This window comes from Oreochromis aureus, linkage group 17 (assembly GCF_013358895.1).
Source record: "Oreochromis aureus strain Israel breed Guangdong linkage group 17, ZZ_aureus, whole genome shotgun sequence".
NCBI classification, from domain to species: Eukaryota; Metazoa; Chordata; class Actinopteri; order Cichliformes; family Cichlidae; genus Oreochromis; species Oreochromis aureus.
Window position 1 is genome coordinate 38078597 of NC_052958.1, and position 14157 is coordinate 38092753.

Genomic DNA, 14157 nt, shown 5'->3' on the forward strand with positions numbered 1-14157 from the left:
CTAATTTTTTTTGTGTGTTTTTTGCTTTTATTTTTGTGATGGACTTAAAAACTGGGAAGAAGAATCTAAAAAATTGCAAAAAGGCATGATATTGGACACTTTGCCTCCCATTTCCTTCTAATGCTCCACATTAAATTCTACTCTACATCAAAAAACGACTACTGAGCACCACAAATATGATGGCTCGGCTCTAAACATTTGGAATGACGACCCAAAACAGTGTGCTAACTGTTATTCATTCACTGATTCTGACTCACTGCAAACAGCCAAGTAACAGCAAAGAAACACTAACTGTTAAATGGCCGACTGTGGCCCTTACTAAATATTTATATGATAAATACAAAGGATCTCCTTCACAAGTTTGTGTTACCAAAAACAAAAATAAAAACTTCCCAAACATTCACAGCATTTCTTTAGTTAATCCTGACCGAAGGTGTAATGTCTTGAAGTACATTACGGTGGATGTGGCTCTCTTTAACGCGCCTTATGTTTTCCAGGCTTTGTTGAGCAGGCAGAAGAGCTCGTAAGAACAAAAAACACAACATTTTCAGGACTAAAACACAAATTTAAGCTGTGACGTTATTGCATCACTGCAGAGGAATGGTTTATTTGCAGAGTTCCAGTCAGGTTTCAGAGCTCATCACAGTGAAGGTTACAGATGATTTTCTTATGGCCTCTGACAGTGGACTCATCTCTGAGCTTGTCCTGCTACACCTTAGTGCCTAGCAGGACAATAATATGTAATACATTACATATTATTTTGAGCAAATAATAAGAGAATCGACTCAATAAGTAATACTGATAATGGAATCAGACTTGCTAAATTCTTATAAATTCCCGTTCATTATTATCAGACTGTCCTAAAATCTCACTGAAAAGCCTTTAAACCAACACGCTAGAGAGAGAGTACAGACAGGGACCACAAAGAGAGAGAGCATAGCTATCCTGTACTGGCTTCACTTCACTGGATCCCTGTTAAATTTAAAGTCCTTGTCCTCACACACACACAAGGTCTTGAATAATCAGGCACCATGTTATCTTAAAGACCTCATAATACCGTATAAGCCCAACAGAGCACTCTGCTCTCAGTCTGCTGGTTTACTAGTGCTTCCTGGGATATTTAAAAGTAAAAAGGTAGAGTCTTCACCTTTCAGGACACTTTTCTGTGGAACCAGCTCCCAGTTTGAATTCAAAAGAAAGACACCCTTTTCTTTTTAGATTAGACTTAAACGTTCCTTTTTGTCTTGCATTGAAATCTGCTGCAATGACCCGGTTACTGCGTTCACTAGATATCTGCACGATTTCGATCCGCTCCTCACGTGTTAACCTCTTCGACATCTCAATGGCTGTGAACAAAGAGAAACTTGTAAATAACTCATGAAAGAATAAAGTTACGTTGAAACCAAGCACACCATTGTTTTTCTTGTGACATTACCAATAAGTTTGATGTGTCACATGGCCCTCTTCCTATTGAAAAAACAAAAGTTGTATCCAAGATGGCCGACTTCTAAATGGCCACCATGGTCACCACCCATCTTGAGGAGTTTGCCCCCTCACATATACTAATGTGCCACAACAGGACTTTAATATCGCCAACCATTCCCATTTTATTACGGTGTATCCATATAAATGACCCACCCTGTAGTTTATATATATAGTGACTGTTTGTTGGGTCAGGTGAACATGAAATCTCTCTTAGTTATGCCCCAGAAAGTTGATTCTGTTCATCTGGACTTGTTTTCAGTGGGAGAAACGTTTCATCACTCATCTACGTGACTTCTTCAACCTACAGGCCACTGTTCGCCAGTGCTGCTAGTTTCAGTCATTGTGCAAATGTATTGTTTACAAAGGGTTGAGGAAACCTGCAGTCAGCTGAGACTGAAGAAGTCAGTTGGATGAGTGATGAAATGTTTCTCTCACTGAAAATGCTACGCCCAGATAAAGAGAATCAATTTTTGGGGTTTTCCTTACCTGGATATTTATATGCCACTTTGCATTTCATTAGTTATTATTGATTTCTGGCTCTCTTCCACAGCATGTCTTTTGTTCTGTCAGGGAGGGCACTGGCTCTCCCTCCATGAGCCCAGTTCTTCCGGAGGTTTCTTCCTGGGAGTTTTTTCTTCCCTTTGTCGTCTTGATCATCTGCTTATTGGGTTTTTCTCTGTATTAGGGTCTTTACCTTAAAATATAAAGCCCTTGAGGCCTTATATTGAATTGTATTAACTCACATTAAGCGTCAAAATCAAAAGATAAAATCTGTTTTTTCCAGGAACATTTCATGTTTCCCATTTGAGCATCATTATTGGTTATACCATCATTTCAATAGCGAAACTGCCATTTTCATTTCTGTGATGTACAGTGCAGTGAAAAAGTATTTGCCCCTTTCCTTCTGTTAGGATCTGCCCAGCTGACTTTGCAATCTGTTGCGGCGTGAAAGGGAGACGATTGAGAAGTATATTCATGAGTCGCTGGCTGCAGGTATAATCAGGCCCATCTGTAGCTCAGGAGGTAGAGCAGGTCAGCTGCTGATCGGAAGGTTGGTGGTTCGATCCTTGGCTCCTCCAGTTTGTTTGCCTAACCCCGATACTAAGATACTAACCCCGACTATGTATGAATGATAGTTAGAAAGCACTCACCGTATAGATAATAGTTCTTGTGTGAATGGGTGTGTATGGGGTGAATGCGGCATGTTGTATAAAGCGCTTTGAGTACTCCAGGAGAGTAGAAAAGCGCTGTATAAGAACCAGTCCATTTACCAGCTCTAGTGGGCGTAGGGTTGTTCTTTGTGGACAAAAAAGATAAGGCTCTCAGGCCATTTATGGACTTCCGTGGTCTTAGATCACTGTAACAAAAATAAATACCCACTGCCAGTAAACAGTTCTGCTTTCAAGCCTCTCCATCTTTACAAAGTTGAGCTCAGAAGTGCCCACCATTTAGACAGAATCCCAGAAGGGGACAAGTGGAATTCAACACACCGCTGGATTACTTTAATACCTGGTGGTGCTTGTTGGTCTAACGAAACACTCCCCCAACATGTTTCATGTCCTGGTAACTGATGTCCTCAGAGACTTTCTGAACATCTCTGTATTAAGTATGCTGCAGCAATTAACTGAGATCCGCCTCTATGTGTTTCACACACCCTCAGTAACTTTTCTAGGTTATGTTTTCAGAGGACTTAGAGGGGGCCAGGCAACATTTTGTAATATGGACTAACCATAGGAACTTGACTTATGTGAAGAACACCAAAGGCAGAATTCAGAGATGTTGGTCTCTGCTCTTTGGTTGTTTAACTGCTCCATTTCTTATCATCCAGGGTCAAGGAATATAAAGCCTGATGCCCCTTCCCATGAGTTTTCACCAGAAAGAGATGATCTTAAGCCAGAGAGCTTTCTTGCATGCTTATACACAGTGGGGAGGATAATCCAGGGAGATTAAGCTGGATCCTTGTCACAGGCCTTCTATGCACTGTGGTGCATAGATTCTCCAAATCAAGACATTTCATCGTTCTTTCTCTAAATTATCAAACTCGTGCTACTGAAACGTTTAATCTCCATCTTGGGCATGTTTTCAGGCTCAATGGCATTCCTTTGGAGATTGTGTCAGACCAACAACCCGTTTCATATCCCAGTTATGGAAGGTTTTCCGTTCACCTCTAGGAGCCAAGGTTAACCTGAGTTCCGGATTTCATCAAAAGACTAACAGACAAACAGAAAGATTAAACCAAGAGTGGAAGGCAGACCTATGCTGTGTTGGCTCAAGTACTGGATGGACGGACTGAATATGCGCATAAGTCACTTACCTCATCTGCAACAGGTCTCTCTCCATTCAAAGTGCCCTTAGTTTACCAGCCTCTCACATTTGTGGGCACAGACAAGAACCCGCCTTCTCCACACAAATGAACAGAAAGGACACCTTGCTGGCCTCCCTGCTACTCCCAAGGTGAGAGAAGTGTGGTTCTCCTGAAATCTCTTTCTAGGACTCTGAGCTGTAAAACTAAACTTTTTCTAGGATGCACTGAACTTTTCATATGTCCCAGTTTAACTGTGTTTCTTGCAGTCCACTGTGCTCTCCGGCCGACTGCATACCTCCCGGCAGCTTGCATTCTACTGCAGCCTGCACACAGTGTTTGGCGGATTGTGGATGTCTGGCACCGGGAGCATCAGTAGTTGATCGGGAGGGGTATGGTCCTGTTTAAAACTGCAACCCAATCAGTTTTACACTCTGCTTATACATGAATGCCCTCCAGTGTGGTTGAATTAAAATACTTCTGAAAAGAAGAGTGGGGCAAAGTTTCTCCACAGCGCTGTGAAAGACTGAATGCAAGATATTGCTAGAGATGCTGCTAAGGGTGGTAAACCAGTTATAAGGTTTAGGGGGCAAATACTTTTTCACACAGGGCCAGGTAAGCTTGGATGGATTTTTCCCTTAATAAATAAAATAATTTATTAAAAACTGAAAGTTGTGTCTCCTCTGGTTATCTTTGTCTAATATTTAAAATTTCTTAATGATCTGAAACATGTGTGACAAAGAGCAAATACTTTGTACAGCAGTGTAGAGTAAAGGTCGTTACACCCTAATCACATTGTGAAAGCGACACAAAATTCATAATTTTCCGGATCTGAACTTGTCATGTACAAACCGAACGTGTTTTTGTGAAAAATATCTCCTCAAAGAACGCAGTGTGAAGAAAATTAAGTCAATATGAAGCCATAGTGAGCTGGTACTGATGTTTCCAAACAAGAAAAGGAATCCTGACTTCATCCAAAACTCACAAGAAGGTAGCAACAGGGAGAATTTCAAGGTTTGATTCAGGAATTGAAGCTGCATCATGGCATATTTCTTACATATCTTAGGATGTTACTGGGGCTGTTGTAGCTTTTTAACTACAGAGTTTTGCCTCTGTGGAAGCAGAGAAATCACTTCAGACACAGACCAGCATCTAGCAATGTGTCTGAGGTAAAAATGTATTATTCTACAATTTGTATATTCATTACTGGGGTCCACGTTGAGTCATGTGTGCACTTGGTCAGATCTGTTGATTAGGATCAGAAAAACTAATCACACTACATGGTCAGTGTGGACGGCTGCTCAGGTGACTCAATTTAGTTGACTCTCTCTCCCTCTCTCTCTCTCTCTCTCTCTCAACCACCCAGGTTAGGAGGGAACTGAGGAGGATTAAAGCCAAGAAGGCAGCGGGCCCAGATGGCATCAGCTCGAGGGTCGTCAGGTCCTGCGCGGACCAACTGTTTGGGGTGATCGAGCACCTCTTCAACCTGAGCCTGAGGCTGGGAAGAGTCCCACAGCTCTGGAAAACCTCCTGTGTTGTACCAGTGCCAAAGACTTCATGCCCCAAGGACCTCAACAGCTACAGGCCGGTGGCTCTGACATCCCACCTGATGAAGACCCTGGAGCGGCTGGTCCTGGCTCAGCTTCGGCACCTGGTGAGCTCATCACTGGACCCACTTCAGTTTGCCTACCAGCCTGGCATTGGAGCGGATAATGCCGTCATTCACCTCCTACATCGTTCCCTCGCTCACCTGGAGACCGCTGGGAGCACTGTGAGAATCATGTTCTTTGATTTCTCCAGTGCCTTCAACACTATTCTTCCCACAGTCCTGAAGGACAAGCTGGAGAACTCAGGAGTGGACCATCACCTCACAGCATGGATACTGGACTACCTCACCGACCGACCACAGTATGTGAGGACTCAGGGCTGTGTGTCAGACAGGGTCATCTGCAGTACGGGGGCCCCACAGGGAACGGTTCTGGCTCTGTTCCTCTTCACCATCTACACTGCAGACTTCTCCCACAACTCCACCCAGTGCTTCCTGCAGAAGTTCTCTGATGACTCTGCAATAGTCGGCCTCATCACTGATGGGGACGACGAGGAGTACAGAGGACTGACTCAGGACTTTGTGGACTGGTGCCAGCTGAACTACCTCCAGATCAACGCCAGTAAAACCAAGGAGCTGGTGGTAGACTTCCGCAGGCACAAACATCCTCCACTGCAACCACTGAACATCCAAGGTATGGACATTGAGGCTGTGGACAGCTACAGGTACCTTGGTGTTCATCTGAACAACAAACTGGACTGGACTCATAACTCAGACGCCCTCTACAGGAAAGGGCAGAGCAGGCTGTACCTGCTGCGGAGACTCAGGTCGTTTGGAGTAGAGGGCCCACTCCTGAAGACCTTCTATGACTCTGTGGTGGCCTCAGCCATCTTCTATGGTGTGGTCTGCTGGGGCGGCAGCATCTCTGCTGGGGACAGGGAGAGACTGAACAGGCTGATCCGAAGGGCCAGCTCTGTTCTAGGATGCCCTCTGGACCCAGTGGAGGTGGTGAGTGACAGGAGAATGGTGGCTAAGCTGTCATCCCTGATGGACAACATCTCCCACCCCATGCAGGAGACTGTGACAGCACTGAGCAGCTCCTTCAGTGGCTGCGGCACCCACGGTGTGGGACGGAGAGACTTCGCAGGTCTTTCCTCCCCACTGCTGTCAGACTCCACAACAAAGACTTCAACTGATCTAACACACACATGTGCAATAACACTAAGTGCAATACTCTTTTTCTGAAAAAGTTGTATTTTTTACTCAGTTGTATAAAGCATTTGTATTCTATTTTTATCCTATTGTATATTTTATTCTATTTATTCTACTGTATATAGTATTTTATTTTATTTTATTTTATTTTATTTTATTCTGTACAGTTGTGTACTGTATTTTATTCTTATTGTATTCTAATTTTGCTATATAACTTTTGCACTGTCCACTTCCTGCTGTGACAAAACAAATTTCCCACGTGTGGGACTAATAAAGGTTATCTTATCTTATCAAAATATTTTTAATGCACACAATTCACAGATTTTACACATCTGGTGTGTAAATGCCTGAACAATAGGTTTTATGATGTGCAGATGGGGTTTTTTATTCTCAGCATTGATGTAGATCTCCTGCAAGGTGGCATACATTGTTGTGGTTGTATTTGTATTCAGTGTATTCAGTGGTTGTATTTTCTTCATCAACCAAGGCTAGGATGGCTATGGGCTCCTGTGACTGTCTTACTGAATTCAACATGTTCTGTCTACCTTCCCAGGCCCCTCTTCTGTGGAACCAGCTTCCAGTTTGGATTCGGGAGACAGACACTATAGCTGTGTCCCAAAACGTCGGCTGCATCCTTCGGAGGACCCGGCCTTCGCGGTCTACGTGGGCGAGGCTGTGAAATGGGACGGTCTAGCCTTCAGATTTGCGTCATTTGTGTCGGTGGAGTTTAATAAACTCGGCCGTCTGCTCCTTACTATCCAAAATATAACAAGACACTGGCGTAAATTCTCGACCGTCTCACACTTCTGTTTAATCAGTTTTCTTTTTGACGTTTATTCAGCTGTGTGAAAATCCCGGAGGAACCCACCCGATGGATTAATAAAGTTTTATTTAATCTAATAATCTAATAACTTTGATCTCAGCCAACCCAATTTACTCACGAACAAATAAAACACCGAAATAAGGCAAACAATTACATTTTTAAGTTATCCGAGTAACTTATATATCATGTTTAACCTGAGTAGCGAAAGAGCGGGGGTCTGAAAACAATGAAGCCGGGAGTCCGCTGCTCTCGCCGGCTCGAGCGACCATTGAATCCCCCGGTTTGCTATCGAGCGGGTGGGTAACAGACGTCTCCGAAAACGTCGGCGCACTTTTGCAAATATGCGATGTCTTGATAAACCAAGCAGATATTTGAAATTTACACCGCCACTTTCTCGCCTGAAAATATGTTAAAAGTTTATTTTCTGACCCAGAAAGATTAATAAGACTAATTTTAAAACTTAGTAGCGGCCGCCATTGTTGGCAGCTGAAATTTGGCTGGACCGCGCTATGAATTCTGGGATATGGTGGGCCACGAAGGACACACCCAACCCATCCTTCAAATTCGGGAAAATGAAGGACGCATTTGTCGGCTGCATTTGAAGGAGTCGACGAATTGGGACAGCCTTCGTCGCCGGGCTGTGACGTAATCGGCCTTCAAATGCGGCCTCCGGAGGATGCAGCCGACGTTTTGGGACACAGCTTATCTCTACTTTCAAGATTAGGCTTCAAACTTTCCTTTTTGCTAAAGCATATAGTTAGGGCTGGACCAGGTGACCCTGAATCCTCCCTTAGTTATGCTGCAATAGGTGTAGGCTGCTGGGGGATTTCTTCTTCTTCTTCACTCACTATGTGTTAATAGACCTCTCTGCACTGAATCACACTTATTCTTAATCTCTGTCCCTCTTCCACAGCATGTCTTTATCCTGTCTTCCTTCTCTCACCCCAACCAATCACAGCAGATGGCCCCGCCCCTCCCTGAGCCTGGTTCTGCCGGAGGTTTCTTCCTGTTAAAAGGGAGTTTTTCCTTCCCACTGTCGCCAAAGTAGGCGGTCATATGATTGTTGGGTTTTTTCTCTGTATGTATTATTGTAGGGTCTACCTTACAATATTAAGCACCTTGAGGCGACTGTTGTTGTGATTTGGTGCTGTATAAACAAAACTGAATTGAATTGAATTGAATTGGAGGAACAATTAAACACAGAGTTTGTTTGCCTGTCTACATCTTCATGCCTACATGGCAATTCTTTTTCCAGATCCATAAAGTTTTGGGTTGTATTTTGACACCTCAAAATTATATTCCCATCTGGACTGACTGGGAAAAGCTTCACATCATGATTATGAGCTATTTTTATCCTCCTTATCAACACTTGGTATGGTGCTCATGACATTAGCAAAAAGGTCATCATCATCATAATTATCCGTGATAGAGAATGTAAATTCTGGAATTTTACAATGAATTTTATTCCACATATTCACACTTATATTAGTTGTCCCACTATCACGAGCACTATCACGTTTCGTTTTTTCAGATGTTTTGCTCAAACTGCAAATCTATGACATCACTGGTCAGTTACAGTTATTGTCTTAGAACAAATAATTTGATGCTGCTAGTTGGGCCATATGCTTCAGAAGTCAAGATTCAAAACCAATGAACCATCATATGAATTAGACTTGTTGCCTCACAGCAACAAAGAAAGTGTTTTGTGTGCGGTCCACAGTGAACTCTTTCTCCACTGATGTCTTACCGTCAGAGCGGTGGATGCAGGTATGCTGGTTGTCACTGAGGAAGAAGCCCTCTGTGCACATACACTCATAGCTCCCCATGGTGTTAACACACACTTGCTGGCATCCACCGTTGTTGTCCAGACACTCATCCACATCTGTTTGGATGGAGAGATACAGAGAGAGAGAGAGAGACATAAAGGGAAGTGAGCAAGATAAAGTCGGCCACGGCAGCGTGCTGGAATAACAGCCCATTAGACTTCATAAATAAACATGTGTCAGTGAGAGTTTATGTGCCGGGAAATGTCTGATGAGACGGATGACACCAGAGTCAGGAATGCGAGGGCCACACGCACACACACGCGTGCACACACAGACTGGGAGAAAGGGCAGGCACGCTGTCCTAAGGGCCGACCCTGGCACAGCGGGCGGCTCAACCAAACTCCAGGCACTGTAAAAGGGGGTGACAGGGGTGTGTTGGTGTGAGTGTCTGCATTGCGTGCGTGCGTCTATATGTGTGTTAGTGCACACTGGTGGTGCACGAGTGTGTTTATAGGGCCCGACTGTGCTGATGAAAGGCCAGTAAATTTCCAATGGGGCATGTTGATGGGCCTGAAGTGAACTGGAAACACGTAACACCCTTGACTGACTTTAAGAGGGATCAAACAGGGCCACCCCTGTGTGTGTGTGTGTGTGTGTGTGTGTGTGTGTGTGTGTGTGTGTGTGTGTGTGTGTGTGAGAGAGAGAGAGAGAGAGAGAGAGAGAGAGAGAGAGAGAGAGACTTTGCATTGTGTTTAGTCTGAGGTGGTGAAGTTGACTTAACGGACAGTGCAGACAGGTTACACAAACACAGGCACACTATTGAAAAGGAAGGACAGACCGACTAGAGGCGATGTTGTACATGTTGGGAGACTGAGGGGATCAAATATGGAACATTTTTTCTGTTATAATACGTCAAATTTTAGCGGGTGACAGTTCTGGACTTTAGGTAGACTAAATTAGACTCTTATTAGTGAACCTTGCTTTAAATATATATATATTTGCAGAAAGTAGTTTAGCATTGTCCTGCTTAATAAAACAAGACTTGCCTTAGATGACAGTTAATACATGTAAGTTTATAAAAATGTTTTCTACCTAGCTAAATGGCAAGCAAAGCACACCATCTAAACTGGTCTTAAAGCAAATAAGCCATCCACTCATTTTCTTCTGCATGTTAACGGGCAAGAGACAGGGTACACCCAGGACAAGCTGCCTATCTTTCACTCAGCAATTAACCAGACCCATCCATATCTTTGGACTCTGGGAGAAAGCCAGAGTACCATGACATGGAAGCTCCACACACACAAAAAGCCCCAGGCAGGAGCTGAACCAAGGATCTTCTTGCGATGATGTAACAGTACTAACCACCACAGCACCTTTAAAACAGCCATATTTACTACAATTCAGAAAGGAACACTTTAGAAAGTCTGTCATAACAAAAAGGAAAGCTGGTAATTTATTACATTTTGAAGAACCTTTCAGCTTTAGTAAAATGTTATCGAACACAGCACCTTAATTTCTAATGTCAGATAAGAGAGGGGTTCAGACAATAAATATCAAGAGACAGGTCCGTAGGACCTTCACATAAACCTTCCACTGAATGTTCAGTATCAAATGTAAAACTGTGAGCATAGTGTGACCAGCCTGTCTGCTAGCATCTGAAACTCCTAGGTACAGGGAGGTCTTTCCTCTTGTCTCTTGCACTTTCGCCTTCTCAGTTCTGTTTGCTATGGCTGCCCCCCACATGGTGTTAAAGAGAGAGGCTCTACAGGGAACATAGAAAAACAAGAACAAGACATGCACCAGACATGACACGCCTCTAGTTACAGAGCTCTATACTATGTTCATTTAAAGGGAGGCCATAAAAAAGAGTAGGTGTAGTAAATGGACCGCTGTGTCGGTGGGAAATCATTTATATGGTTTTCAGCTTCGCAAAAGAATTTGCAAACTGGAACTCTGTCTTTGTAGTAACTGCTTGAATTATATAAACAACACATTTAGGTCATTCTAAAGCTGTAGTATTGGGGTGGCTGTAGAGCAAGTCAGTGACTAATCGGAAAGGTGATGGTTCGGTGCCTAGCTTCTCCGGTCTGCACGCCAAATACCCTTCGGCAAGACGCTAACCTCGTGTTGCTCTCTGATGTATCCATTGGTGTGTAAATGTCAGATAGAAAGTACATAGTACTCGAGTGGTCAGGTAAAAGTAAGGGAGGGCTTATTTTGTGTTTAGTTTGTGTGTGACATCATAGCAAAATGTCTTCATGGACTCCTGCTGTAGCAAGAGACTACCACAAGGTGGTTTTGACTAGTTTGGCAGGTCCTTATCTCTCTCTGAGCGTGCTAAACCACAAGATGCAGTCACAAAGCTTAAACTGTGAAAGACTAAACTCAATAGACTCAACTAGACTTCAGACTTTTATTCTACTGACCTTAAGTGCACTGCATTTTTATCAAATGTAGGCTACTGTAGATGGTGCATGAATGGGAGTCTAGACAAGCATTGTGTCCTGGCCTTATAAATGCATGAGCTTCCAGTAAATGCGTAAATAAAGTGGTTTAAGAATAGCACAGAAGTCACGTTGTCCTCGCTGAACCCTCAGCTTTGTTTTTATTGCACTTCCTAACACTATTTCAAGCAAATCTCATGGTTTAATGCTTGTCATAATATGACTGGTTCATTTAGTTTTCAGACTGTAGAGGGGGAGGGAGTGAGGACAGAGAAAGAAGAACTGAAGCTATGTCCAAGTCTAATTGATCTCTGCCAACATTTCTGCATGAACAAAGGCCAGTTCCAAAATGTGCTCGTCTGTTTTGTTTGATTGCGCTTGTGTAAACTCGTGTAAAAGTTTGTTTGGACACAGTGACAATGTGCTTCTCACATCAACTGAGAGGCTGAGGGAGGCAATTCAATTCAATGTTATTTATATAGTGCGAAATCACAACAGTTGCCTCAAGGTAATTAAGGCAAGGCTTAAGGCAAGGCAAGTAGGGTGAAAAACAAAATGGAAAAAGGTACGGAAAGGTACCTTCCTTCTTGGTAACACGTGTGGAATGTTACAAACGTAGTAACCTGCTCATGTGAACAGTCAGGCAAAGCGTAAACAAGTAAATAAATAACTACACATAACATATGTTAGAGAAATTTGTTCATGTTTTGCATATCTAAATCAATCAGCTTTAGATATCAGCATTCTGATTTAGAATATTGGCTTTTTAAGATTAAATTTATTGGTATCAGTCTTCCTATATCAGTCGGGCGCTATTTGACAAAAGGAAACTGCATTTTAACACAAACACCTCAAACCAACGGTCAAGCACAATGAGGATGATTTTGGCTTGATTTGAAGCGCCGGGACGTTGGCACAATCCAGTTACTGAAACCTCTGTATACCAAAGTGTTCTTAATGTGAAGCCATCTGTTCAACAGCTAAAGTTGGGCCAAAACTTGATCATGAAACATGACAATAATCCCAAGCATGCCACATCCACATCAAATCTACAAGAATCAAGAATACCCACATACCTTAATGAACTGAAGCAACGTTGTAAAGAACAGTGGTCTGAAATTCCCTGGCAATGGTGTGAGAAGCTTCAAGTTACTGCTGCTAAAGGTGGTTCTACAAGCTAATGAATCATGCATTACACTGGTTAAGTCCCATTTAAGGTCTCTCGTTTTGGTCTTTGTGGCTGTTTTTAATGTTGCTTTTGTAACAGTTTGTTAATGCATATGATTGTTAATGCATATGATTCACATGTTTGTGTTCCCGTGTCTGTTTGGCAGATTGTATTACCGTATTTTTCGGACTATAAACTGCACTTAAAACCCTTCAATTTTCTTAAAATTCGACGGTTCGCCTTATGTATGGATTCTGGCTGTGCTTACTGACCTTGAACTGATTTTATGTGGTACACGGCGCTCAAAACTCTGTCAAAAAATGTTTTAGTCCAACTTTGGTAAGCTACGAAGCCGCACCACCTGATGGATTGTCGGAGCATTACGGCTACTGTAGACAGGAGCCTCGCGGAGTAATCTGGGTCCTAAACAGTGTTGCCAACTTAATGACTTTGTCGCTATATTTAGCTTGGTTTCAGACCCCCTTAGCGACTTTTTTTCTAAAAGCGACTAGCGACAAATCTGGCAACTTTTTCTGGTGTTATTGGAGACTTATTTATGACGTGAAAGCGCGTATCGCTCTTACTCTCAACAAGCAGCGGTGCTGCCGTGGGCACCTCGCTTGTGCCAAAGCGCTCACAGGCGGAGGATAGTCCTCCACCAGCTGCTATCAGGGCAGGACATGTTCACACCTGTGCGTCCAAACTGCAAATGAATCGTGCATGAGCGAAGCCGCTGCTCCCACACTGACTGTAACGCAGTCAGTTCTTCTTTTACTGTTATGCTGTTTTGTGGATCACAAGGTTTAAAACTACTTATAAACACACACACACAAAGTAATTCCACCAGAGTGCCAATTTCGGGTCACTTTTACCGGTCCAAGCCCGGATAAAGGAGCAGGGTTGGAATTGTGACATTAAAAAACAATAATTGCTAAAAGAAATTTAATTTGTAGTTCTAAATAAATTCTAAATGCATTTAGGACGTTTTTTTACTCACTTTATGTCTCTTCCACGATGTTATTTCTCTCTCCAACAACATAGGTTACAATTACATTAGCATGACCAATTATGCAAATTAGGCGATGACGTCATTTAGCGACTCTTAGGACAGCCAATAGCGATTTTTCTTACTGAGGAGTTGGCAACACTGGTCCTAAACTCCGTCAGCTTCAGGTCCCAAAGTTAAGCGAACACTGCGGCATCACTGAGAGTTAAAAACTGTCTAAATTCTTTCATCTTTAATAAAATGATCAGCATTGCTGCTTTACCAGGTGTAACTATTAAGTTTAACATCCAGACATCCATGAAAACAGAATTTATTACATTTAACCCTTGTATGGTGTTCGTATTTTTGTTACTCAGCCAGTGTTCATGGGTCTGGTGGACCCGCTAGAGTTTTGACTTTCCAATT

The 14157-nt window shown here is 42.9% G+C and overlaps 1 protein-coding gene across 2 annotated transcripts in view; it reads right to left on the reverse strand.

The window, feature by feature from the left end:
* scube1 (signal peptide, CUB domain, EGF-like 1) overlaps nt 1-14157 on the reverse strand; it is a 144213-nt gene that overhangs the window by 96233 nt on the left and 33823 nt on the right. For both annotated transcript variants that reach the window (XM_031734808.2, XM_031734807.2), the window contains exon 4: nt 9116-9250. In XM_031734808.2, coding sequence (XP_031590668.1) covers nt 9116-9250 — 135 coding nt within the window. The remainder of the gene's footprint in view (nt 1-9115; nt 9251-14157) is intronic.